Source organism: Globicephala melas, chromosome 15 (assembly GCF_963455315.2).
Source record: "Globicephala melas chromosome 15, mGloMel1.2, whole genome shotgun sequence".
Lineage (NCBI taxonomy): Eukaryota > Metazoa > Chordata > Mammalia > Artiodactyla > Delphinidae > Globicephala > Globicephala melas.
In genome coordinates, this window is record NC_083328.1 from 46782996 (window position 1) to 46807805 (window position 24810).

Genomic DNA, 24810 nt, shown 5'->3' on the forward strand with positions numbered 1-24810 from the left:
AGCTTAAGAAGTTTACAACGTTACTTCTACTCCAAGAAAACTAAAGACGGCTCATGGTATTACATTTTAGTATAGGGTTCCAGAAGACTAAAAGAACTTCAGAACCCAAAGGAATCAATTCCAAAAAATGTTAGGCTTTGCGTTAGGCCAAATGGGAAAAAAAACTTGGAAGGAGTCCTATAGCTCTTAATGATACACATCAGACCATACCACACAGGGTACTTTCCCCTTTTCCAAGTAAGCCTAGACTGTGCCAGCGGGGTTAGCCACAGCTGAAGTGGATGTCCTACATGAGCATTCCCTCATCTTTTCAATCAACATAGCCCTAGTGAGTGGAAACATGGGCCCCAAAGAGACGCTTAGAGGTCATCCCTAAGTGGCCTTCAAAAGACTGAAGTCTCATATCTTAAAAAGTCACATGAATTTTTTTCTACTCCTGAATATTTTTATGTTTGTTGGAAACTAAGATTGTAAAATACTTAACATCTGGGGGAAGCATTTTCTAAAAAGTTTCCTACCCTGTCTATCCATTCATTCCATAAATATTCATCAAGTACCATTCTCATCCTGGTACTATATCAGTGATCAAGAGCTTCAAAATTCTCTCTCATGAAAGAGAGAGAGAAAATAAACTAGTAAACAAATGAGATAAGAGAGATACATGCTGTGAGGAAATAAAACATGGAGATGGGATGGACAACTAGTGGGATGTGGTCTGACAAGGTAGTCAGAGAAGGCTCTAGAAGGGAAGCGAAGTTTGCAGTGAGACCAGAATGATGAGTCAGAGGAACTGCAAACATGCCAGGCAGAGGGGCTTGAAGAATCTTACTGCAGGGACGCCGAGGCAAGAATGAGCTCGGTGTGTTGAAGGAATATTAAGAAGGCTAGAGAATCCCGAGAAAGTGACATGTGGTAAGCCCAGCCAGGGTGGCAGAAGACAGATAAGGCACAACTTGTAGGTCAGGTAAGGAATCTGGAAGTTATTCCAAGTGCAAAGTGAAGCGCTTGGGGGTTTTAATACAGGGAATAACGTGATTTGATTTTACATTTGAAAAAGATCATCTTGGCTGTTGTGTGGAGAACAGATCGAAAAGTGTAGCTAAAAGCACATTTTGGAGGCTGCTGTAGTATTCCAGGCTTAGACTAGATGGTGGAGGAGCTGGAGAGAAACAGGTGTGTTTTAAAGGTAGAACCAACAGGATTTGCTGATGGATTTGATAATGAAAGTGAGGGGAAAGAACTGGGAATAATTCCCCTAGATTTATGGCCTGAAAAATGGTGGTGCTGGCACTGATAGAGGAAAGGAACTGATGACTTTGTTCGGGGGAAGGGGTAGCAGGGAGTTAAGAATCTCTAGTGGATGTTTTAAGTCTGAGATCCAGGCAGAGAAGTCAAGAAGGCAGTTGTAAGAATCTGGGGCTTAGAGAGAGATGGAATATAGATACAAGTTCAGAAATAGGAAACATAGAGCCATGGAACTAGATGAGGTCACCTGGAAAGAGAGTTGAGATAGAGCAGAGTGGAGGAGAGAGGAGGGGAAGGGAGGAGAGGAGAGAAAAGAAGGGAGAGGAGCTGGGGAAAAAGGAGTCAGTAACGAGCCCTTGATATTCCAACATTTAGAAGCTGGGTAGAGGAGGAGTCAGGCAAGAGTTTGAAAAGGACAGGCCTCTGAGGCAGGAGGGAAGTCAAGAGAAGAAAGGGCATGGGCAGACAGCACCAGTGATTCCAGTGCTGCTTAGTGGTCCAGTGAGATGAGGACAAGAAGTGACCAGGGGATCTGGCTGCGTGGAGGTTATCGACCACCTTAAAAATAGCAGTTTCTTGGAGGAGGGAGCAGCAGCCAAAGTGGGGTGGGTTGAAGAGTATGTGGGAGGAGAAGCTTTGGAGACAGTGAGTGTAGAACACACTTTTGAAAAGGCTGAGTGTGAAGTGAACAGAGAAATGGGGAGTAGTTACAAGGAGATGCCATGGGATAAAGGTTTGGTTTTGTTCATAGAAGATACCAAAGTGTGTTTGGATGACGCATGGGACTAGAACAGGGGCAGAAACTGGTGATGCAGGAGAGCAGAGCTTCAGGAGTGAAGGCTAAGAAAAGGAAGGGTGGGATCCAGTTTCCCAAGAATTGACCTACCTTCAAAAAATGAATCTAAAAGGTAAAATTGATAATTTTTTATTCTTTAAGAACATTTGTACTATACTGTGGGAGTTATCCTACAATAAAGACAGCTAGCATTGTGTGTCATATCCATAAATCATATCTAATTCTGATTCTGGGATTCCGAGTGTTTTTTTCTTTTTTTATATAGATTATCATTAGGCTGATACTAATGATTTACTAGGAGCTACACATGAATCATTTGAGTTATTATTCTCCTTCTCTTTCTAATATTTCTATCAGGCAATGCATTCGCTAGAGTGAAAATTGGAGATTACCATTATTATGGCTACGGGACTAAGAAAGACTATCAAACAGCAGCCACGCATTACAGCATCGCAGCCAAGAAATACCACAGCGCACAAGCCATGTTCAACCTGGCCTATATGTACGAACATGGTTTAGGTATCGCAAAGGTAATTGTGCTGGTAATAATCCAACCTAGTAACGGCAGCTGTACAGGAAGGAAAATGTATAACGTTTTACACTTCATTGATGTCATCAATGTAGAGAAAAAGACTTAATATTTGCTGAGTCCCTCCCACATGCCAACACATTTTATGTATCCTGATATAACCCTATGAGGTAGAATTTATTTTCTCCATGACGCCCAAGGATGGAACTAACGAGGAGAATAAATCTAGTCTTGGCCAATTTGATTCATAGTAAATTCATGCTTTTTCCAGCAACACTAGTAGGCCCTGCCCCCACTGCCTTCCACCCACAGGCCTTTTTCCATTAAAATTTCCATTGACTCACAAGCTCTCAGTAATAAGGAGAAAGTGAGAATGAGATCAGAGCTGGATACAGAGGTGGCATTAATCCAGAAACGTCTTTTGAAACACCCACTGTGTACATGACATAATGCCGAGTGCTCTAGAGAAGCCCAAGAAAACAGATCTCCATCCTTCAAAGACTACACCCGACTTGAGGAGATGAGGCGTATTCATTAAGAGGGCTAACACTACAAGGTGATAGCGGGTAGATCCTTCAGACAGTCAGTGTAGTTAAGGCAGAAGATGGCATTAGGGTCTGACAGGGTGAGAAAGGTGATTACGATAGCCAGGTGTTGACGTGTTATGTATACCATGTCATTTAAGTCACATAACCACTCAATGAGACGCATCCTATCATTGTCCTTGTTGTTTGCGTCAGGAAATCACAGTGCAGGTTAAGTCATAGGGCCGAGTTTGCAGGGCTCATTGGTGGTGGAGCCATCATTCGAACCCAGATCTGGCTGACCCCACATTGCTGCTGGAAAGAGTTGGGCCCGGCACTACTGAATTTTCTATGCTTTCTTTTTCCTTCCAGTTGTGATAGTAATTGGGAATTATTGGTGGGGAATTTCCTAGCTGACAACTGCTCATGTGCACACGGCTGCAAGAGCTTCTCATTCAGGTGCCAACAATCCAATGGTAGAGACCCCTGCCTTCGGGTGCTCTCCTGTGCCTGCCTCTTGACGGATCACTTTTCATCATCCCCAGAACCCTAAGCAGTAGAAAGAATGTCAAATCCAAATGCAGTCTGTTTTCCCCATTCCTAGCAGGTGCAAGCTTCCTGTTTTATAACATTGGGGCAGGCAGGACTGGCTCGAATAGCTACAGTGGATGATCCTTTGGATGTTATTAAGCCACACTCCCTTCCCCTCCAACTGTCATCCACATCTGTAAAACAGAACAGCGATACAAGCCCTGCCCCAGGCTTTGAGGATAAAACCAATAAGCCTTTGTGAAAGGGCTTTGTAGTGAAACAGTGTGTGGAATGACTTTTTTAGATCAGAAGAGAATGTGAGCGATTGCTAAGTAAGACTTCAAGAGGATTAAAGCTTTTGTTCATCATTCCCCATGTAAAACATAACAATATTGGTGAGAGGAGCATTGTGTGTATAGGATAAAAGTGACCCCACCCCATGGGTTAAATTCAGATTAGCTCTCCTGCCCCCATATGAATCCAGAAGGACTTAACAGCCCCATTGTCCTCACAGTGAGGTCATTTAGCAGTGACTCCCTGGGGTGGGGAGAGCTGTCCTCTCAGGACACAAGGCCGACTACACAGCCCACTGTGTCGGGTGTTCAGTTTTCCTCCTTCAAGTCACTGCTGGCTCTCTCCTAGGCACTTTCTACACAATGTCCAAAAGCAGTTGTCGAGACATATATTTCATACATCTAGAAAAACTTTGAAGTTTCTCTCTAGCCACATTTCTGTTCTTTTCGGTCGGGGTTCTTGTTAAATCGTGGGTAGTTCATTTTGATCAGTCTCTCTGTCACAGATAAATTTTTTCCTACAGAAAGTCTCTACCTATAGAAAAAGAAAGAGGCTGAGCTTAACCTCAGACCTGGACACGGGAATTTTAGATTTAGTTAATGAGGGAATTTTAGATTTAGTTAATTTAGTTAATGAGGGGCCATTGCTCTTTGTCTTTATTAATTTCTTTTGTTTAGCAATTAGTAAAATAATTACCAACTACCCAGGGGCCAAGTTTATTAATCTTGCTATCTCGTAGTCAAATTAATGAGGAGATATCACCTCTTCTAATTTTTAAAATGAATATGCTGATAATTAAAAGTTCAAAGCTTGTTCCATTTATGGTTAATGAAAGCAAAGCAGTTAGAACAGGCTTTCATAGCACCCAAGACATCGAGTAGTTATGCATGTCTTCAGCAAGGCTCTTCGCAATCCTCTCTATTAGTTAAACCTCATGCAAACCAGTGGGACAGGTGAGTCTAACATCATTACCAGGATTTCTCTGAGAATCAAAAAAAGTTTTGGTAAACTCTGAATGTAAGCCCCCTGGAAAAAGGAAGTAAGGTATAAATCGACTCTTGGTAAATCAGTGTAAAAATATGGGTCATTATTTTTCTCATCCGTCTTTAGGAAAGGATTTGGGACTAGGGTGATGTAGGTCAATTATCCCAATAGCTTCACTGAGAAACATCTCATTCCCCACTTTCCGCCCTTGAGTTAAGCTCACTTGACTTAACTGTGGACCAGGACTGACTGTACCATTGTTTTGGGAACACAAAATAATACCTAGGGAGAAACTGAGAGATGACCTGAACTAATTTAGAAATATAAGCACTCAGCTCACAATTTGTTATGAAACTCCTTCTCAATTTATACTTGATTCAGAAGTCCTTCAAAAATTTAATAACCATGAAAAAAACCTGTTGCCCATCCTCTCCTGCCCATTCCTTCTGGCCTTATCCCGGTTCAGGCCAGAATTTCTACTTGTTGTAAAGGATCCTCAGGGGTCTCCCATTCTAGTGTTCTTCCTTGAACTGTGTGGCCAGAGAAAGCTCTGTCCACCAAAGATTTACCACCAACAAGAAACATCCACACTTGACTGTTGAATGTGTTAAACCATTGAAATTTGGGAGTTTATTGGTTGCAGATGTTAGCATTACTTTAGTTAACACACAATACAGCTAACGAAGCCCCACTGGGTTATTCTGGATAAAGTATAACTCTAGTACTGCTACCCTTCCACCACACTCCTCCCAAAAGATGCACACACACATGCACACAAATACAAGCCAACAAACACAAAACTAAAAGAATCTTACTGACTTTCTATTGCTTAATGAAGTCCAGACTTCTTACCCTGGCATTCAAACCCTCCCTGACCTAATCCATCTTGACAATAATGGCTTGATATGCCACTATTTCCCTATATATCTTCTAGACTGCTTTTCCTTTCCCCGTAAGACCTTGAACTGCACCCTCCTGACCTTAGGTCACATCACCCCATTTGCTGGAATGATCTTCTCCCACATTTTTGCCCATTGAAAACCAATCCATTTTTCAAAGAATAGCTCCAGTATCATCACCTCTATGAACCCTTCAATGAAGCCCTAGATTTAAAAGACATCTGCTTCTAAACTACCATGGTAACATGCCTTGCTTTTCTTCATTCATTTATTTACTCAAATATTTATCAAGTCCTTGTTTTGTGTCAAGAAGGATCTGAGAACAAGACACCCTTCAAAGCGTTCATAGTCTACTGTGGAAGAGACACGTCCATAACTAAAGTGAAAGCCCAAAATGATGTGCATGCATGCACACACAAGTGAAATACTATAAACTTGTTAAAGAGGAAACCATTCAGGTAGAGGAATCAGTACTGTCAGATTCTGTTCTAAAATGTTTTTGTAACATAGAGTATAAGACACACATGATGCTCTTTTTATGTTTTCATTTTTTTCCTTTGTTTTGTTTTTAAAATGGAAGAAAGCAGGTATGTTTTAAGATACTGACTAGAAAATCTATCTAAATTAAGAAAAAAGGTGAGAGGAAATGAGTTTCAATATATATAGTTAGACCTACTAAATAACACATTTTTTGGATCCTACAGGGAAAACAAAACCACATCTACTGAATAAATTATAAGTAGATCTGTCAAAAATAAAAGTAATTATGGCACGAAGCATTTTTATTTTTTTCATTTGTCTGGTCTGACCTCCTATGGAGTGTTAGAGCTGAAGCTTTAAACACCAGAATAGAATTATTTTCTGGAAAGGCCAAACTAAAGTTTGACATTAAAATGGCCCCCTCGGAAATATGACAGGACAAAATATACATCTCTTAGAAATGGTCATAACCTTTCTTGAAATACATGTCTATTATCTAATGAAATAATCAGAAATGTGCAAAAAAATTTGTGTGTGTATACCTTTATTTATTAGAAAAAAACCCTACAAACAATCAAAATACTCCAAAATAGAGAACATGTTATATAAACTATTGTGTGGTGGTATACTACTCCATTATGTACTTTATGGCCTAGTGACTAAGTGAGCAGGCTAGACGCAGACTCTCTGGATTTGAATCTCAGCTCTGCCATTTACAAGTCATATGGATTTAGATAAGTGACTTAACCTCTCAGCGCCTCAGTTTCTTCATCTTTAAAATGAAGTTAATAATATCATCTGCCCTACAGAATTGTAACAGGGTTTAAGTAAACGACAGTGGTGAATGTCACACAGTAAATATTTAATAAGTACTAGCCATTATTATGAAATACTGTACAACCATTAAAAATAAAAGTATTATAGGCTAAAGGAATATCTTAGGACATGGTATATTTTTTGAAATATATCGTTAACTTAAGAAAACAGAAGACAAAGTATCATACAGAATGAAAAATTCCTAAATTAAAAGTATGTATGTATGAATATATACAAAAACACTGGAATGCTGGAAGGATGTGTATGAAATATCAGTGGTTACCTCTGTACAGTGAGATTGTGGGTGTTTTTTCCTTGTTTGTTCACCTCTGTATTTTCAAAGTTTCCTCTAATTAACATATTTATAATAAGAAAACAAGAATGAATTATTCAAAAAACTACCTCTGTCCCAGTATAAGACATTTTTGATGACACCCAAAGATTCGGGGCTGGAAAACTCCTGAGTCATGTAACTGAACAATTTTCACAAACCAGATCCTTTATTGCTGGAGAATTCTATATCTTTAAGTTATAAGCAGCTTTTGAACATGTGAGCATAGGGCGGTACTTTGGCACACCTGACATTAGAGTTAGAAACACTTAAGAAGTCTGTAGATAGGTTTATATAATCTCCTAAATCACTGAATTTAAAGCAAAATAAACTCAAACGTACCACAGAGAAGTTAAATGTAAGTGGACTGGATGTGCAATGGACTTAAATAATGAACCCTAGCCATCATCAAAGCACAATTTATCACGGGGAATTTTCTTTGTGTGAATGGTTTGGATTTTTTTTACTAAGTAGGATCAAAGAACAAGCAGTCTTTTCTAGAGTCTAGTAATAAAATTTCTTTTATATGGGTTGCCCTAATTAGGCAGAAGGGTTTAGGATTTTCTTTCTCTGCGAATTTTAAAGAAAGACTTTCCTATCGCACCCCACCCCCATTGCGAATCGTGAGGCCACCTCGGCCGGGAGCCAGCTCATCCCACTTTAAATGGTACTTCTCTGCTATTTTTCATTATAAGCTAAGCAACTGAATTGTGCCTCAAGAAATAAATTAATAACTCTTGCCTGCCTCAAATAAGAAGGAAGGAATGAGATATCGACAAAGGTTGCCTCTCCTTGAACGTCCCATCCAAGTTAACATGCCTGTCACGTGTGGAGGTAACACCGCTGTTGTGATCTGTAGGGTGCTTTCAAGTGAACACCCTCTGAATTTGTTGGAATCAGAGACACATTTGGAGTTTTTATAACATCCATTTTCTCTGTTGCCAGGAAGATTTGTTTGGAACAGTCTCCTGAATTTTAATTATTTTAAGCAAGCATTATTCCTCTTTCTCAAACAAATACATTTACCAGTCCACGAAGCTTTGTAAAAAATTAAGAAATGACAAGCAAAACATAGCTGAGAGGACACCACCCAAGAAATGGGTTTAGCAGAGGCCTCAAGGATTCACAACTCTTGAACCCTGTGTATCGGGGGTCTGGGAGATGGAGAGGAGAAACAGAGAGATACTGGATGAGCACAATTTGTGAAAAATCCCTCTTCTTCCCCTTCTTTTGAAAATAATCCACAGGCACCCAAGCAAAGTATAATTCTGGCACTGGCCTAGGGTGCTTCAACCTTTAAAAGCAATTCTACTTAGCCTTTTCATTACTCGGTTTGGGAAAACAAAGCAAATATAAAGCAAACAAAAACAAGCCGTAAGTAGGTGAAAATGAAAGATTTTTGATCTACCATGGCGTAATTTAATGGGGAAAAACAAGTTCCTAAAAATATAGTACGTCATTTATGGAATCAAATTCCAGCCTGAGGACCAAAATAGTTTATTCGCTCATTCCTCGTTTATTCACTCATTTGATAAGTATTATCAAAGACTTGCTATGTGCTTAGCACTTCATTAAGCACTGGGAATTCAGGGGTGAACAGGCAGTGCAAGCCCTTGTCTTCAGGGACCTGGAGACAGACAATGAATAAACAAATCCCATAACTTCAGGTATGATAAGTACTAGGAAGTCACTATCTGTATTGCCATTTGTTTGGGGAGATGTACTGTTAGTGTCTGTTCTCCTGCCCCTTTAATTGGAATTATACTTAAGGTCTGGTCCAGAGATATCCAAGAAAGCTCTTTGGAGTCTGTGTTGGTTTTCTATGGCTGCTCTAACAAATGACCACAAATTCAGTGCCTTAAAACCACACACATGTATCTCACAGTTTCTGTAGGTGAGAAAGCTAGGTGAGCTTGACCGGGTCCTCTCTGTAGGGTCTCACAGGCTGAAATAAAGGCTGTGCTCCTTACTGAGGGCTCTGGGGAAAAACCTGCTTCCAAGCTTATTCAGGTTGTTGGCCAAATTCAGTTTCTTGCGCTTATAGGACTGAGGGCCCCATTTCCTTGCTGGCTGTCCACATTCCTTCTCCTGTCTGCGTGGCCCCTCCACAAGGGCAAGTTGAGTCCTTCCCATCGCTAGAATCTCTGACTTCTCCTCTGCCACATCTCTCTGCCTTTCTCTTCTGCTCTCTGAGAAAACTCAGTGTTTAAGGGCTCATGTGATTACACTGAGTCCACCAGGTCATCCAGGACAATCTTCCTAGCTTAAGGTCTGTAACCTCAATCACATTTGCAAAATTTGCTTTGCTATTGTAACATAACATATTAACAGGTTCCAAGGATTAGGGCATGAGCATCTTGTGGGGGCCATGGGGGAAGATTGTTCAGCCTACCAAAGATAAGTTACTGTATTTCAAACTATGGATTCCATTTAATTTCTCCCAAAGAATCTGTACCTAATGAGTATGGGCTGTTCTTCTCTTTCCAGGACGTTCGCTTGGCCAGGAGATTATATGATATGGCTGCTCAAACAAGTCCGGACGCTCACATACCTGTGTTCTTTGCCCTCACAAAACTGGAAACTGTGCATTTGTTTCGAGATATCCTGTTTTTTAATGTAAGTTTGTCTCAAATACGTCCCAAAAATCTCTGAAAACTCCAGTGAGCAACTCTTGGGAGATGGGATGGAGGTAGATGATGGTTCTGAATGAAGTGGGAGGCTTCGATTTATTTTTGACAGAATGTCTCTTGCCAGCAGTTTACCATGAGATGGAAATGGATGAAATTGGACAATACCCTTGGACCATACTGGGATTTATTTGTGATTGGCCTAATTGTTGCCGTGCTGATCTTCTTGCTTAGAAATCGCTACCTGTAGGATCTGGACCACAGAAAAAACCTGCTCACGGGGACCAGTTCACTTCAAGTCATCTTCACTAAATAAAAAATTTCCCCGTCAGGCTCAGGAGTCTGCTGCTGATTTCCCATATAGGCCTGTGATGGAAAATGGACAAAGGTTGGGACCCATCCTCTGAGAAACCATTCCAGATCTCCTGCTTAGTTGAGGTGACCACTTGGGGAAGAGGGGATTGCTGGAAACTGATCACCTAAGATTTCCTTACAAGCTTCTCATCCTGGGGATCTAGTCCTGAGTTAGGGATAAAGACCACCCATTTTCACGTGGTTGTGACAGCCTGTCCCCTTTCGAGAGGACAAATGGGTTTCTTGGCTCCTACAGACATACTCCGCTTCGGGAGAAGCGGAGTTTTGGGAGGGCAAGAACACAGATCCCTCAGAATGTGATAAAGGCAAAAATTACAAACAGATGCTTTGTCTTATGGGAGTGATCTGGTGAACCACATTCTATCTCCAATGAGCCGAAATTCCTCATGGCATTGCTGTGCCAGGGGGACTGACTCAGCCTCCTCAGCCGGGGGCCTTCTATCAAAGCTCCCTTAGCAGCTGTGCAGTGAACGGCACCATTTGGGGTCTCTCCAGCTTGTACCCCTCTCTTCCATTCCTCACTGGACCCCTGTGGAATCCCCTTTGGAGTATCCATAAAGGGAGAAATTACCAGCCTCCTAGGACAGAGGCTAAAGGGCCCGGTTCTTTGTTTCCTCTGACAGGTGAAGCAGAGCTGCGGCCCAGTGCTGGGGACAGTGCAGGGAGAGAAGAGTGCAGGAGGCCCATGACTTATGTGAAGGGCCAGTCTTGGATCTCACCCTCACTGAGCCTCAGTTTCCTGATCTGCAAAGTGGGAAGATCTTCGAGATCTTAGAGAGCTGGTATGAGAATGAATGGGATAATGTATGTAAAAGAATTATCACAGGGTCCGGCATCTGGAATAAACTCCATAAATGGTAACTTGTAATATTCTCTAGAAGCTCATGGCAAGTTGCTTGGAATATGCAGACAGCTGAGTTGATAGCACTCAATGCGGTTTCAGTGCCCTGCAGTTGGTTCTCCAGCCAAAATGCTGGGTGTTTATGTAGGAAAAGATTGTGCTTGCCTACTTGAAAACCCAAACTAGGGACAGGAAAAGAGTTAATTAATAATGTCGATCATGGGAATTACCTGGCAGTCCAGTGGTTAGGACTCTGAGCTCTCACTGCTGAGTGCCCGGGTTCCATCCCTGGTCGGGGGAACTAAAATCCCATAAGCCTCGCAGCACAGCCAAAAAAAAAGAAAAAATGTCAACCATGATCAGAAAGGGGAGGGAAATGGATTTGGAACCAAGCCTGGGTTTGAGGTCCAGCTCTGTCCCTTAGTAGCTCTATGACTTTGGGCATAATTTATCCAAACCTGTTTTTCCTCCATGACATAGGATTAATTCCTTCCTGACTGGAGATTTTTTGCAGTTTCAATTAGCCTGACATCACAAGTGCTTTGTAAACATTGTACACACACATACTAACCACAGTCATTTACCTGGCCGTTGACTACCCAGGCTTGTCTGAGGTCCGAGTGTTTACAATTTCCTGACACAATCCCTAACTTACTAGAGAGTTCCAGTTCCAAAGGAATGATAAAAGCCCCATTCACAAATGTGAAAGGAAGGAGCAGGCATCCAAACCTCAGGTCAGAGCCTAACGGACAGGAGGCCCGTGCAATTATCGCTCTCATGTGTCTGGAATGTGAGCACATCAGAGACGGGATAAGTGCAAAGAGGGGAGCGTGGAAGGTGAGCCCCGGTTCCAAGACTGGTGAAAGATGAGCTCCTAGGAGGTAAAGCTTGTGAAAATAGCTGCAGGCGGGGTGGAAAGAGAGACTCTGCGGCTTGCTAGGTAGAGTAGAACGCTGCCTGAAATGCAGGAGCAAGGGCAGCGTGAGCTCATCAATTTCCTGTTTCAGCTCGTTGTTCCAAGTAAATGTGAGCCACAGGCTTTGAAAGAGCAAGTGGTTCGTTTAGGGTGTTTGAATCATTCAAACGTCTGTTTCTGGGCCTCTGCTCCAGAGCCTCCACTGTAGCAGCTCTCACCACCGCGGTGCATGGACTGTACACCTGCCCGCACCTAGGCGGCTTTGCGGTGACTGACCACTGGTCACCGTGCACTATTTTGCACAGAGCCTTCACATAAGTGTCTCAATCAGAGTACTTTTGGTTGCAAGAAAATACACCGTGTCAGCTTCCCCGTGGTGTCCAGCCAGCCCAGCTGCGAGCCCTGTGAGAGTGGTGGCTAGGCCTTCTCATCTCTAGGTATCCAGGGCCTCAGATATAGTAGGTGCTCAATTAGCACTGGATGACCAACTTGCCCACACCCACCTTCCTCACATCCAACCTGGTCCAACCCACCCTCTTCTCAACACAAGCTCGTCACGAAGTGCACAATGACTCATGTTTTTATAACTAGCACAGCAGCTGGTCCTTCAGAGTTCCCAACTACAACGCAAGGGAGGTTGAAATGGAGTTTATCTGTGATTCATACAGTTTTCTCTCCTCAGGAAAATGGATGCTCTGGAGCAGGCTCTATACCTTTTAAAACTCCCGATGCCAAATTAAACTAGAATCTCTGGGGGTGGGAGCCAGGCAACAGAGCCCAGGTCGAGGTCTACTGTAACCCACAACACTGAAATGTGCTCTAAACAAATTCGGTGTAAGGGGGTGACTCTGGGTTTTGCAAAAGACTCAGTACCGAAGACCCTTGGATGGAGAGCTGTGCCAGGGACGTTCACAAATGTACCTCCTGCAGGGTGGGTGCAGTGGCTGGGCCTCAGCTCTGCTGGGGTTGCATGAGTGACATCAGGCCTGCCGCAGGGCGCTGGACAAGACTCTGGAATATCTATGTTCCAGGCCTGTCCTCCAGAACCAGCTAATGACCTCAGGCATATCAGTCTCTCTGTGGGACTCAGATTCCTCAACTGCAAAATAAGAAAGATTTCTCTGATGTCTTACACCTCAAAAGTTTTATAATTCCAATCCAGCCTCTCAGGTATAACATTAAGATCTATAACAGAAAAATGCCTTAAAATCTTTCCATGTGTGGCAAGAATAGAATTACTTTTTAGGCTGTGAGATTATTTCAATTCTTAGCTTTTGTTCCTTTTTTTCCCGCCACCTAATTAATTTCATCCAGCATTGGTACCTGTGTTTTGATATGGAAACATTTTTTGTGGTGTGTGCTTGTGTGAAATGAGTTATCGTAATTTGTGTTTTATTAATCAGAAAATAATTTCTAGGTAAAGATAAAGTGCCTCTGGAAAAAAGGAATATTCAATCTTCGCCTAATAGAATATTAGAGCAAATCTCTTATATTTGAGATTTGGATTTTGCCATAGAGGCAAAACAGCTGTCTGAGGTCCTATGACTTATTCTTTTTTAAAATGGAATAGTGACTCTAAGTGGCATCTGTTTATTAATCAATCTTCTTGTGTGAGCAAGAGGGATTTTATGTAGGACAAATGGTAAGCTAGCATCACAACAGCAGTCAATAATTTGTTCTTGAAAGCTTCTCTAAAATTCATTCTATCTAGGAAAATAATAGCTAACATATCATGCTTATAATGTGCCAGGCACTGTTCTAACCGAATGTATTATTAACTCATTAGAGCTTTACAACTACCTTCCCAGGAGGATACTGTATCATCTTCCCTCTTCTCCAGAAGAGGAAGCTGAGGTCAAGTAACTTGTCCAAGGCCACACAGCCAGGAGGACCAGGTCCAGAGTCGAGCTTTTAACCACTGCACTGGATTGCCTTGAGAAAGTTCATAAACAACTTTTGCAAGATAACTGAATGTTAAGTTTTCCTGCAACCATTCAAATTATTTAACAAGCCTTCACAATGCCAGGCATTGTGCTAGGCTAATGTTTCCCCAAACATGTTCAAAGTCTTTCAGGGTGCTCCTTGATAAAAGGGTTATTGGGTCATTAAGTCTGGAAGATGCCATAAAATATAGACTCCTCTGGGAGAGTCACAACAACATGAGCACATTAAAGATTCTGAGAAGTCTTATAGGATATATCCATTTAATTTTGTTTGACCCAGCTTTTCCAACCATATTTAGCTCCGGAAACTCTTCCTCTCCCCCTGCTCTAACCGCTACCTTCTTTTGTAGCACCTATTAACAGCACTCTGTAATCTGAGGGCTACTGCACCGGACATGTAAGTCATCTTATGAGCTTGGCTTTCCAAGCCTTCGGAAAGGGCATTTACGCTCTGCTGGGCAATGTACTAATGCGTCTAGGAATGGCGCATGTCAGCAGTTGAGTGACTTACAGAAGGTAAGCTGGTTAGTGGTAGAAAGGGGATTCAACAGGCAGGTCTGATTTCATAAGTCATGCTGATCACGCTACCGGGCCACCCTGGTATCTAAGGACAGCTGGACATCTTGCCTGGCCTGGAGACCTATCATCCCACAATATAAGGCCCAGTCATCTCTGATGTAGGCCTTGATGTGACCTCACATCACGGTTCTAATCTTATTCTCCAGGACGAAGCCCTTCCCTGTTTCCTCCCTGTTTCCAGTCCCCCTGCCCCTTGCTATCCGTGTCCATGTGCTGTGCATGATACCCAGATTCCACCGGGATAAGAGCTTAGCCTGGAATCCCAACCAAGTGGCTGATCCCTGGAATTTGAAGCTGAATGTGTCCGGTACCCACTGCCTGTCTTTCCAGCATCCCGCTCCTTGATGGGCTCGCGGGGATCCCCGTTGTCTGCCTGGCAGCGAGTCCGTCTGGGCCATCTCTGCGGCTGACAGAACGCTGGTTATAGCAGTAGCACTGCTCAAGGGGTTGAACACTTAGCTGAAAGGCAGAACTTATGGACAGAAAACATCGTATAAAGTGCTAACGGAGATGGAACTCACAAAAGTTCAGGATGGCCTGGGACAAGAAGGCAAGATTAAGTTGAGCTGGATAACCGACTGAGCTGAGAGTGGAAGGGACCTGGAAGAGTTTGGAGGGCAGGCGGCTCCACAGGGACAGATCCCAGCACAGGGCTGAGCATGTGTTAGAGGATGGGGTCACCTGCCTGGTTCCAATATGCTGGTTGGGATGTATGTTTATGGGGGGGAGTGGAGACATGGTGAAAAGAGTGGTCTCTCACACAGAAGGCTCTGGCCTCCAAAAGAAGGCAGCGTGATAAAATTAAGTGCTTTGTCCCATACAAGACTGAAGTCACATATTGGCTCTGCCGTGTATGTGACCTTGGAGAAGTCACAACCTCTGTGAACTTGTTTCTTCATCTGCAAGATGGGGACAGTGTAGAACTAGTATCTACTCGATAGGGAGCTGTGCTGATGAAATGAGAATTGAGAATGCTTATCAGAGGCTCAGCACACTGCCTGGCAGGAGCATAATACACATTGTTTTAAAAGGAGCGCTTGGCCAACCCGCGGCACCTTGGTACAGGGTAAGTGAAGCTGCTTTTGCTGAGAAGCTTAGCTGGCTTCAGATGAAATCTAAAGTTAACACTGAAGGGAAAAGAAGTCCCCAGATGTCAACATGGAGACTGAGAAACTGCAAGGATGGGAGGGCAATCCTGGCTACTTCTGTCTTGGGACCCAGATCCTTGGGTTGAGCTGAATGCTTCTGAAATCATCCTGCTCGATGGCTCACAGCCATTTCCCACCGTAACGTAGAGGAGGGATGTCTCATGCTCCCCTCAGTGACAGGGGCTCCAGGTGGCCTTGACTCTCAACCAATGGGTGGAGGGTGGAAAAACATTTCGTTTGAAAAAGGCCCTCAGGAACTTTCTTGGAAGGCAGGCCTGTGGCCTCTTTTGAGATTTGAGTACAAAACCTGCAATTTTACAGATGAAAATCCTGAGGTCAGAGAGATGGTGACAGCCCACGTGTCAGGAACCAGTAGGGCCAGGGCTAAACCCAGACCCCCTGACCCCCAGTCCCTGCCCTTCCCTCTACTTCTGGGGTTTTGGCAAGGGCTGCCAAGTCCTCCTTTGGGATTCTCCTCCCCGCCGTCTCCTACTCCCAGTCTCAACCCAGGCTCCTACCACTGTGACCTGGAGCTGCCCCGGACGGTTCTTCTGCAGGGCTGGCTCTGACACGAGTGCTGGCTGTCCTGAGCACACGCACGAGACTCCTGTACGAGGAGTCTGGGAACCGGCCGGATTACAGCCGGACTTGAAAGTGCAGGCAGTTTATCTTTGCCTGGTTTTGGCAATGGCCTGCAGGACCAAGACAGGATCGACTCTGGCTTTTAAAAACCCTTAACCATTTCCACAGCGCTGTGCTCACCTGAGAGCCTGGAACAAGCACGCAGCATCAACAGTCCATCCTGATAACAAGCTGTCAGCAACTCAACAGCTGAGGCAGGAGGGACTGACTGAGAAAACCACAGCCACTGTTACCTCACTGAACTCTCAAGGTCAGAGCCTTCCTTCTCACGTTCCCTGGTTTCATTATGGACTCGCCCCATCAGGTTTCTTGAAAATTGATCCTCGTATGTATTCCTAGGAAATGAAATTGAAGCCTACTAAATGTACCTTGGGAGGTTAGTTCTACTTCGAGATACCATGGACTCAAACCTCAAGGTAAGCATATCTCGGGCCCAGTTTTCCCCAAGAACAAAGGTAATATGGTAGTTTATGCTGACTTTATACAATTTCAAGTAAGCAGAATATGTTCTATACTTCAAGGAACAACTTGGCATACCCTGGGCACCTAACTTTTCCCAAAGTGAGCATATTAGTTATCTAAGGCTGTGTTAACAAATTACTCCAAACACAGTCAGTGGCTTAAACAACAGACATTTATTATCTCAGTTTCTGTGGGTCAGGAACGTGGAGTGGCTTAGCTAGGTGGCTCTGGCTCATGGTCTGTCATGAGACTGCCGTCAAGGTGTCACCTGAAAGTCACACTGGGGTTGGAAGATCTCCCCCGGGTTGGCTCCCTCGCTGGCAGGTCTGTGCCGTCCTCTCCAAAGCACTGCTTGATGCCCTCCACGAACGACGCTGGCTCTCCCTGAGGTTGTGATCTCAGACACAGCGAGGAGGAAGTGGGCCTCTTACTACCTCCTCAGAAGGGACACACCATCACTTCCATATTCTATTTGTTGGAAGCGAATCACTGAATTCAGCCCAGACTCACAGGGAGGGGAATGAAGCTCCACCTCTTGGAGAAAAGAGTATCAAAGAATCTGTGGATAGATTTTAAAACCACCACAGACGCCAAAGCATTATTTCCCTATTTGTTAACAACAGTACCTTCCGCTTTCTTCAAATTTGTTTTTTTAATCCAGAGAGATAAATACCTGTCAAGTATCCAGGCAGAGAATTAAAGTACCCCAATTTCTGGAAGGGCAGGTCTGCTTATTAGTTTCCTGAAGATAAACTTCACATTATTAACAGCAGCAATAACAACCACCCCACCTCGAGCCCCCCTCTAAAAAAAACCCTCAAAACTTTCTTCTTAGGCAAGAGAGGCTAAAATAATCATTTACAAAGGAATAAAATAATCACTATGCCAAGTATTCTTCTTTTCCCCAAATGTCTTTTAATGTTTCTTTCCTACACAGATGCCAATCCATGGTTAAATACTTTTTTTTCATCCTTACTTAAGGGATACACTGAGTTATAAAAACTATATCTTCAATATAGGCCATACTGTAATTGTTTCCACCTAGTGGATAAAAATGGTACTAAAAGGGTTTGGAAAACAAAACTTGCTTCATAGCTACTTCAGGAAGTATACCTTTCTGTAGCTGTAACTTTTTACATTCATATCACAAACTTGGTATCTATGGGTAGCTTCCATCTCAACAAATCCTGAAGAAATTCTTTGTTTTAAAAATGTAAGTTTTCATGAATACTGCCACCTCTGTAATTCTCTAGGCCAACAACCTGGAATACTGCTAACAACCAGGAAATAATCCAAAATGTATCCCAGCAGCCAGCAGATGTCCCAGGTCCACCGCCTGAAGCCATGTTAGACTGACGACTAAGAGCGCAGAGAAAAGTCGGGAGCCCGGCACATGGGTCTCGATGGGGACTTGTTAAGGGAACCAATAAAGCCCATGCATTTTACTCCAAGAGTCCTTCTCGCAGAACCTCCTCCCTCTTTCCTACCTTAAACCCCGACCTAGAAACCTTCCAATCTGAGTTCTAATCTTACACATCACAAAGGGGCAAGAAGAACTGACTCAAGAAAGTTCGTTTCTGTAAGGCCATTGAGATTGACAGCAAGTAAGAAAAATGCAGGAAAAGAGACAAACCACCTCATTCTCGGGGCCAGTCAGTGTAGGAACAAGCAATGCAGTACAAGCTGTGATAGTAACTGTCAAGTTATAAAGTTATAAAGCTATAAAGAAAAAAATTTGTGATAATAACTGTTGACTTATAAAGAAATGGTTATGTTCTATACACTGTTTAAAATGTAACACATTTTGGAAATATTTTTTAAAATTTTGTGGCTTAAAAGGATGAGTCCCTAATCATTTGGAAAACACAGCTATTCAGAAAAATAAATTTCCTGAAGGTTCCAAACAATTAAAGCTTAATAGGTACTTCAAGCAGATATTAACTAAAAGAAATAATTTTACTACTGTCACTCACATTAAAATAAATAATTTTACTACTGTCACTCAGGTTAAACAATAAGTGTTCTCAATTCATTGGGTTAATTCCTCTTTATTTTTTTAAACCAATGGACCTTGTTTTTGAGATTGCTCAAGGTAGATTCCTCCCCAGCTTCACCCCACCACCCACATATTCTCTGTTGGCATGAAATAAATGAAAGTTAATATCCTTGGTAAGAAACTTCAAATTTTACAGAAAGATTAAAAAGTCAAAGTACAACCCTCCCTCCTAGCTTCTGCCCATCTCCTGCACCCCCGACAGACATTCAGACACTGGGACAGGTGCAGAGACATCTGGTTCCTCAGTCCCTGTCCTCAGCAATAACCACTTAACAATGCTGCATGCATTCTTCAAAAACAAATATCAATACCTATAAACGCCGGTCATTTAGGAAACACAGACACCGTGGAATATGTCCTTTCCTTAGGCATCAGTTCACACTTTAATATGTAGGAGTTTTTTGTTTTCCTTTCCTTTCAAGTCGGAAAATTAAGCTAAAAAAAACCTTCCCCAAATTCTGCTGCCTAGGTATTCTTTTCCTTTGTATTAAAAACAAAAAAGCCACAAAGAGTATCCCAATTTCTGATATCAATGAATGTCCTAACTGAAGAGAGCAAGAACAGTAATTTCTTTTTCTCCTACAAAATTCTGGTTTTTAACTGTAACTTAGCCTATGAAAGGGTACATTTTCCACATAATTTAATTTGATTCAAAATGGAGCTGAATATCTACCACGTAAGGCATAGCCCTGGACTCAGGGAGAGCTTGGTGCTCGTGTGGCAGAGGGAGGGAAGGCAGGTGGGAGACACACAGAGAGAAGCAAATCCTACAGTAACTCCCCTAGGGCTGAGGAGGAGGCAGGGCCATGTGCATTAAATGAAAAGGACAGCAAATGGCTCGGCACTGACTGGTGAACACACTCGTCCTCACTCTTGGGTGCTTCCCAGCTTCCTCCTGGCTGCCTTATCACCACCTTCTTCCATCTATTCTACACTGTCTGAGCTTGACTGGTTCCAATTCATTTTGATCATGACAACGGGACAGTGGACCTGGATTAGAATAATATTGCCAAAGACCTCAAACAACAAAGGGAAATCAAGCAAACAGCACTTTTCATCACTGTGCAGATACCTTACATGTAATTTTGCCTCTGTAATTCTTTAAAATGTTCTCCTCTTAACTAAGGTAGTATATAAAATGATAGGGGTCTCACCCAGATCATGGTGGTGAGAAAGAAATAAGATTATAATTCTGATGGTTTTTTAAAAAAAAAAAGGTGAGGAAGGATTCAGTAAAGGTAAACACTCTTCCAAAGTACAAAACTACTTAAGAGCTCTAGAGAGGTTCATAATCCTCTGTTCCTCTTCAAAGAGGAACATAGCAAAGAAGACAGTATCACAAATAATTCTGGCTTAAGTATCTTAGAATAGTTGTTATAAAAGACTACATTTTTATTCTAAATGAGCCAGAACACGAAAGAATCTAGCAACTTGTCATTCTCCTCATCTCCACAGCTAACGTCCTCTCACAGAAATAACACAAGATCAGAAGGAGAAAAAGGTACAAAATGTCAGCATGGGTAATGTTTTTCCAACAAGTCAGGAATTTACGTATGTTAATATATTTGTGGATTTTTCATAGAAATATCTTCTTGCTTTTGGGCTGACTTTGTAAATAAGGCACTCAAATTACTAGATAACAGTATCCATATGAAAACAGAAAACATGTGAAACTGAAATTGTTACTAAATATAGAAGAGTATCAGGCTATTCTAATTATTAGAAAAGTCTGACAGTAAATAGCTTATATATTGCTTCTTGTTTCAAAATGCAATAATTTTAGACGTGAAAGACCCATCACTGATGAAAAGTCTGGACTATGTTAACACTGAATAAAATATTTATTGTGATTTTTTCCCCTGGGACATAAGATCATTTATTTTTCCTAGCTCTCCAAATGACACAGTTGCCGAACCTCTTTTAGCTGGTCTCGCCTGAAAATAATGATAAAGATTAAAGATATTAGAAACTGATAAATATCATAGCCCTAATTAACCCTCTTAATGCTGTCTTATATTTAAAAAAAAACAAACCACCCTAAATAAATAAACAGTAATTAGTAAATGGAAACATGAACCCACTAAGAAAAAAATTGATCTGTCTTAGTAATATTACCTGTGAATCATGATATTTCCATCCTATCATGTAATAGATCTGATAGGTGGCAGGTACAGAACCATCCTCATTTCCGTACATTTCTATAAAGACAAATCATGGTTAGAGTCTGAAAAGAATGCAAGTAGGAAAAATAAATCTGCTCAATGAAAGTCATGTCTTCCAAAGAGAAATGAATATTAGAATACTCATGGGATTCTGAGAATGCCTCTTGTGAAAAATCCTCCACACCGAGAAGCTGACAGTAAGGAAATAGTAAGGGCTGCTGGGAAAAAGGATACGTAGCCACAGGATCTGCGTTTTGAAAGGAAGGACAAGAAATCTGATGGTGCTCTAACAGGAAAGGAAAACGTAATTTTAGGGGATAAAGATGACAGGGCACAAGTTGGTCAGTGGGACCTGGCTGGGAAGAACGGTCAGCTCCCTTACCTCTGTACACTGCTGCAGCCGCCAGCATTGTGTCTCGGTGCAGGAGGGCTTTTCTATTCCAAGCACAGTTACTCTCACCCATCCCTAAAATACAGGCAGTTTGAGATAATACAGCAAATACCCTGAGCAGCTCAACATCACAGATTTTATCTTATCTCACCCAATGGTATACCCATTGTCCCCCTTCTCTAACAGTCACATAAGATAACCTAAATAATCTCATTTTGCTCTCAGATCATAGCTAGTTACTCTAAAGCAAAACTACTTGAAGCTTCTGGGTATTAAGTCAAATTTCAGGAGGCAAACCCTATTAAGTAGGCTTTCCTTGGCAGCAATGGGCTGTGGTAGGCCAGTTGGGCAAAAGCAAGGCGACTGGCCCTCCAGGTGAGTCATCAGGCGTTGGCAAGGGCCTTTCTAATGATGCCACATTTTTATGCCCCTTTTAGCTGCTCTTTGAGGAGGACAGGACATTGGTACAACATCTCACTCCTTCTAAGTAAGCCGTAAATGTAAGTATGAATGTGAAGCTTGGAAGAGGGCTTGAAGACTCATTAGGTAGTACCAAAACTACAATGTGTTTTCAGATTTTATAACATTCTACTGATCCCAGATTAGGAAACAATTTTGTACATTCTCTTCAGGGGCACTTTTCTTAATGTTTTAACATTTATTTTTAGATTTCTTTCCTTCAAATTGACAGCTAAAAGCTAGGATTATGTCAGTCTATTGTTCACTAAAAATTAATGTTATATATTTAATATTTTTTAATGCATAGAGTCAAACAAAATTACTTTGAAAGACCACATTTTAAACTAGTTTGCAAAATTAAAAGAATTTCAAAAGTAAAAATCCTTTACATTTATTCTCTATATGCTACATGATCAAAAAGCGGTTTCTTAGTTGTTTTTCAATAAAGATACCAATAAACTTCCCAATGTTGGTATCCTTTAGTAGTTTAAAAATAATAACCTCCCAATTTTTCAATGGGCTTATTAAAACAATCAGCAAATTAGCTGGAATAAGTTAATCTTCTCTCCAATCCCAAAAGGTTCCTATTATTCCCTAAAATAATGAAGCTCTGAAACTAAAAGCAACGTCCCACATCATTTGAGTATAAGAGCCCTAATTCATGAAGAACGAAAGACATACAAACTAGTAGATGAATCCCCATGAAGAAGAGGGTGGATCTTATTCTTGTGGTCATGAAGTAGCTACATGACCTTAGTTCCATCTCTCTGGGTCCTCAGGTTGGCCAGGCTAGATGATCTCTACAGGCTTCCAGTGCTAACATTTTAGACCCATTACATAATCCAATTTAAAAACATTCTCCCACATCATGAGTATCAACTGAATCAAGAGACCGAAGGTCAACTGGAACTTGTACTGGAAGGGTTTATTGCTGATAATGGCTGTGGCGCTTTCATTCCTGCTTAACTCCCCATTGGCATGACTTACACATTGGACAGAGTCAACACCAGTGGAAAACAGGCCTAATTTTTTTTAATGGAAATAGTTAATGCACTAGAAATTCTAAAATGCCTTCTAAATAACTGGTATTAGGATATACTAATTAAGATTATTAGGCACAATGCTCTTTCTGATACAGAAACTCCAGAGCACTACTGTATAGCACAGTAACTCTGCTGCTAGGGAAGCCCACCCTTCCCTCACATGAGAACCTCCCTTCTCCTTGGGGAAGCAGTGTGATGTAGCACACAGAGTCTAGACTTCGGGATCATAATCCAAGTTCTGGCCCTTACATAACCTGGGGCAAAGTCACTTAACCTCTATTAAACTCAGTTTTATCATCTTCAAAATGGAATGATAAAACTTCATAATGCATCATGGAGGACCTTTACTGGAGATCACCTGGGAAACACATCTGGGACTTCGGACCAGCTCTGGGTTTTGGGATAAACAGAAAAATCTGGGAAGCAGGTAGCTGTTAAAGACTCTCACAGTATTTTTAAGGTGAAGTTCAACTGCTTATTTAAAAAAGTCTAATTTATTATGGTTTACTAGGAACAATACTGAGTACTGTAACAACTGAACTTACCTTAAAACTACTGTGAAAGCCTCCAAAACTTTTCATGCATTCATCGGCTGATACACAACTTGTTCTGTAAAATTAGGTCAACATTCTGGACTTTCTTCTGTGAATTAATAATAATAGCAGCTTAAATGAGAAACACCACAACCATCAAGAAAAAAGTGTAACACAATGTAAAATGCCAAAAACCAACTGGAAGGTAACACCAACTTCCAGTCTGCAGAGAAGCACCCCTGGAAGTCTGCCAAGCTCCTCCCTCCTGCATTCACCCCTCGACCACTCTTCTTCCTACGTCAGCTGCCTCTCACCTTTTCAGTGGAGACTGGCTAACATTTCAGGATCTGAGTCAGGCTGCTACACTGGGCTTAAATCCTGGCTCTACCACTTACTAAACACATCGCCTTGGGCAAGTTATTTCGGTCTGTGCCCAGTCTCCTCATGCAAAACAAGAGAGGTTAACCATGCTAGCTAGTCTTACCTTCCTCATGAACATGCCTCATAAACGATGCTGGAGGGGGAGCTGCCTCACACATCAATCTGATTGTCCCTCCTCTGCACAATATTCTCCCAACAGACTGCAAGGCTGACCTGATAAAGTCTAGATAAGTCTCTAATGGACTATCCTGCATCATTTCCCGTCATTTTCCCATTCTACATATTCAAGCAATACTGAATTACTGTACAGTTTCTCAGTTAGGAAAGTGAAGGCTGAGCATAACCTCTTGAGTCTCCATGGTTCTATATAGGCCTTTTCCTTGGCCTGGAATGCAAGGCCCCAACCCCCCAAAGGTGCACCCACCCCTTCATTCTTCTAGCAAACTCATTTTAGCTTAGGTGCTGCTTCTTCTGCAAAAGCATCCTTGATTCCCTAAGCAGATTTAGGGATTTTTCTCTGTTTCTCCCTGCACTTATAAAAAGAATTATCTCACTTTACAGTTAAAAGCATATGTCTGCCTATCTCTGTGTGTCTCTTTCTCTACTGGAGCATGAGTTCCCTAAGATCAGGAACTGTTATTTCCAACACTGGCTCGGTGGTTGGCACATAGTACATGCTCAATAAATGGTAAGTGGATGAATATAAAATCAACCAGTTAACATTTATAGCAACTTTGTTAAATATCACTTTTACAAGTTATCTTTAGATAAATTCATCCTAATCCTCTTCAGAGTAAGAGACATTGAGACTCTGGGAGGGCTC

General features: G+C 42.0%; 2 protein-coding genes across 18 annotated transcripts in view; one reads left to right on the forward strand and one right to left on the reverse strand.

Moving 5' to 3' along the window:
* The window catches only part of SEL1L2 (SEL1L2 adaptor subunit of SYVN1 ubiquitin ligase), a 118382-nt gene extending 108006 nt beyond the window's left edge, over positions 1-10376 (forward strand). For 3 of the 6 annotated variants that reach the window (XM_060284611.1, XM_060284612.1, XM_060284613.1), the window contains 3 exons: positions 2399-2571; positions 9917-10045; positions 10184-10376. In XM_060284611.1, the coding sequence (XP_060140594.1) occupies positions 2399-2571; positions 9917-10045; positions 10184-10306 (425 nt within the window). In that variant the 3' untranslated portion in view covers positions 10307-10376. The remainder of the gene's footprint in view (positions 1-2398; positions 2572-9916; positions 10046-10183) is intronic. The other 3 variants (XM_070043594.1, XM_030872658.2, XM_030872659.2) reach the window with 2 other exon arrangements.
* Positions 10377-17120: 6744 nt separating this feature from the next.
* Positions 17121-24810, reverse strand: part of NDUFAF5 (NADH:ubiquinone oxidoreductase complex assembly factor 5) — a 36425-nt gene continuing 28735 nt past the window's right edge. For 2 of the 12 annotated variants that reach the window (XR_009558919.2, XR_004042825.3), the window contains 3 exons: positions 23619-23715; positions 21563-21646; positions 21170-21216 (listed from right to left, as the gene is read on the reverse strand). Coding sequence is in view for 5 of the 12 variants with exons in the window: in XM_060284302.2 (XP_060140285.1) it covers positions 21201-21646 (446 nt within the window). In the remaining 7 variants the exon portion in view is untranslated. Of the gene's footprint in view, positions 20953-21133; positions 21647-23618; positions 23716-24810 lie in introns of those variants that run through there. The other 10 variants (XM_060284303.2, XR_009558917.2, XR_009558918.2 and 7 more) reach the window with 10 other exon arrangements.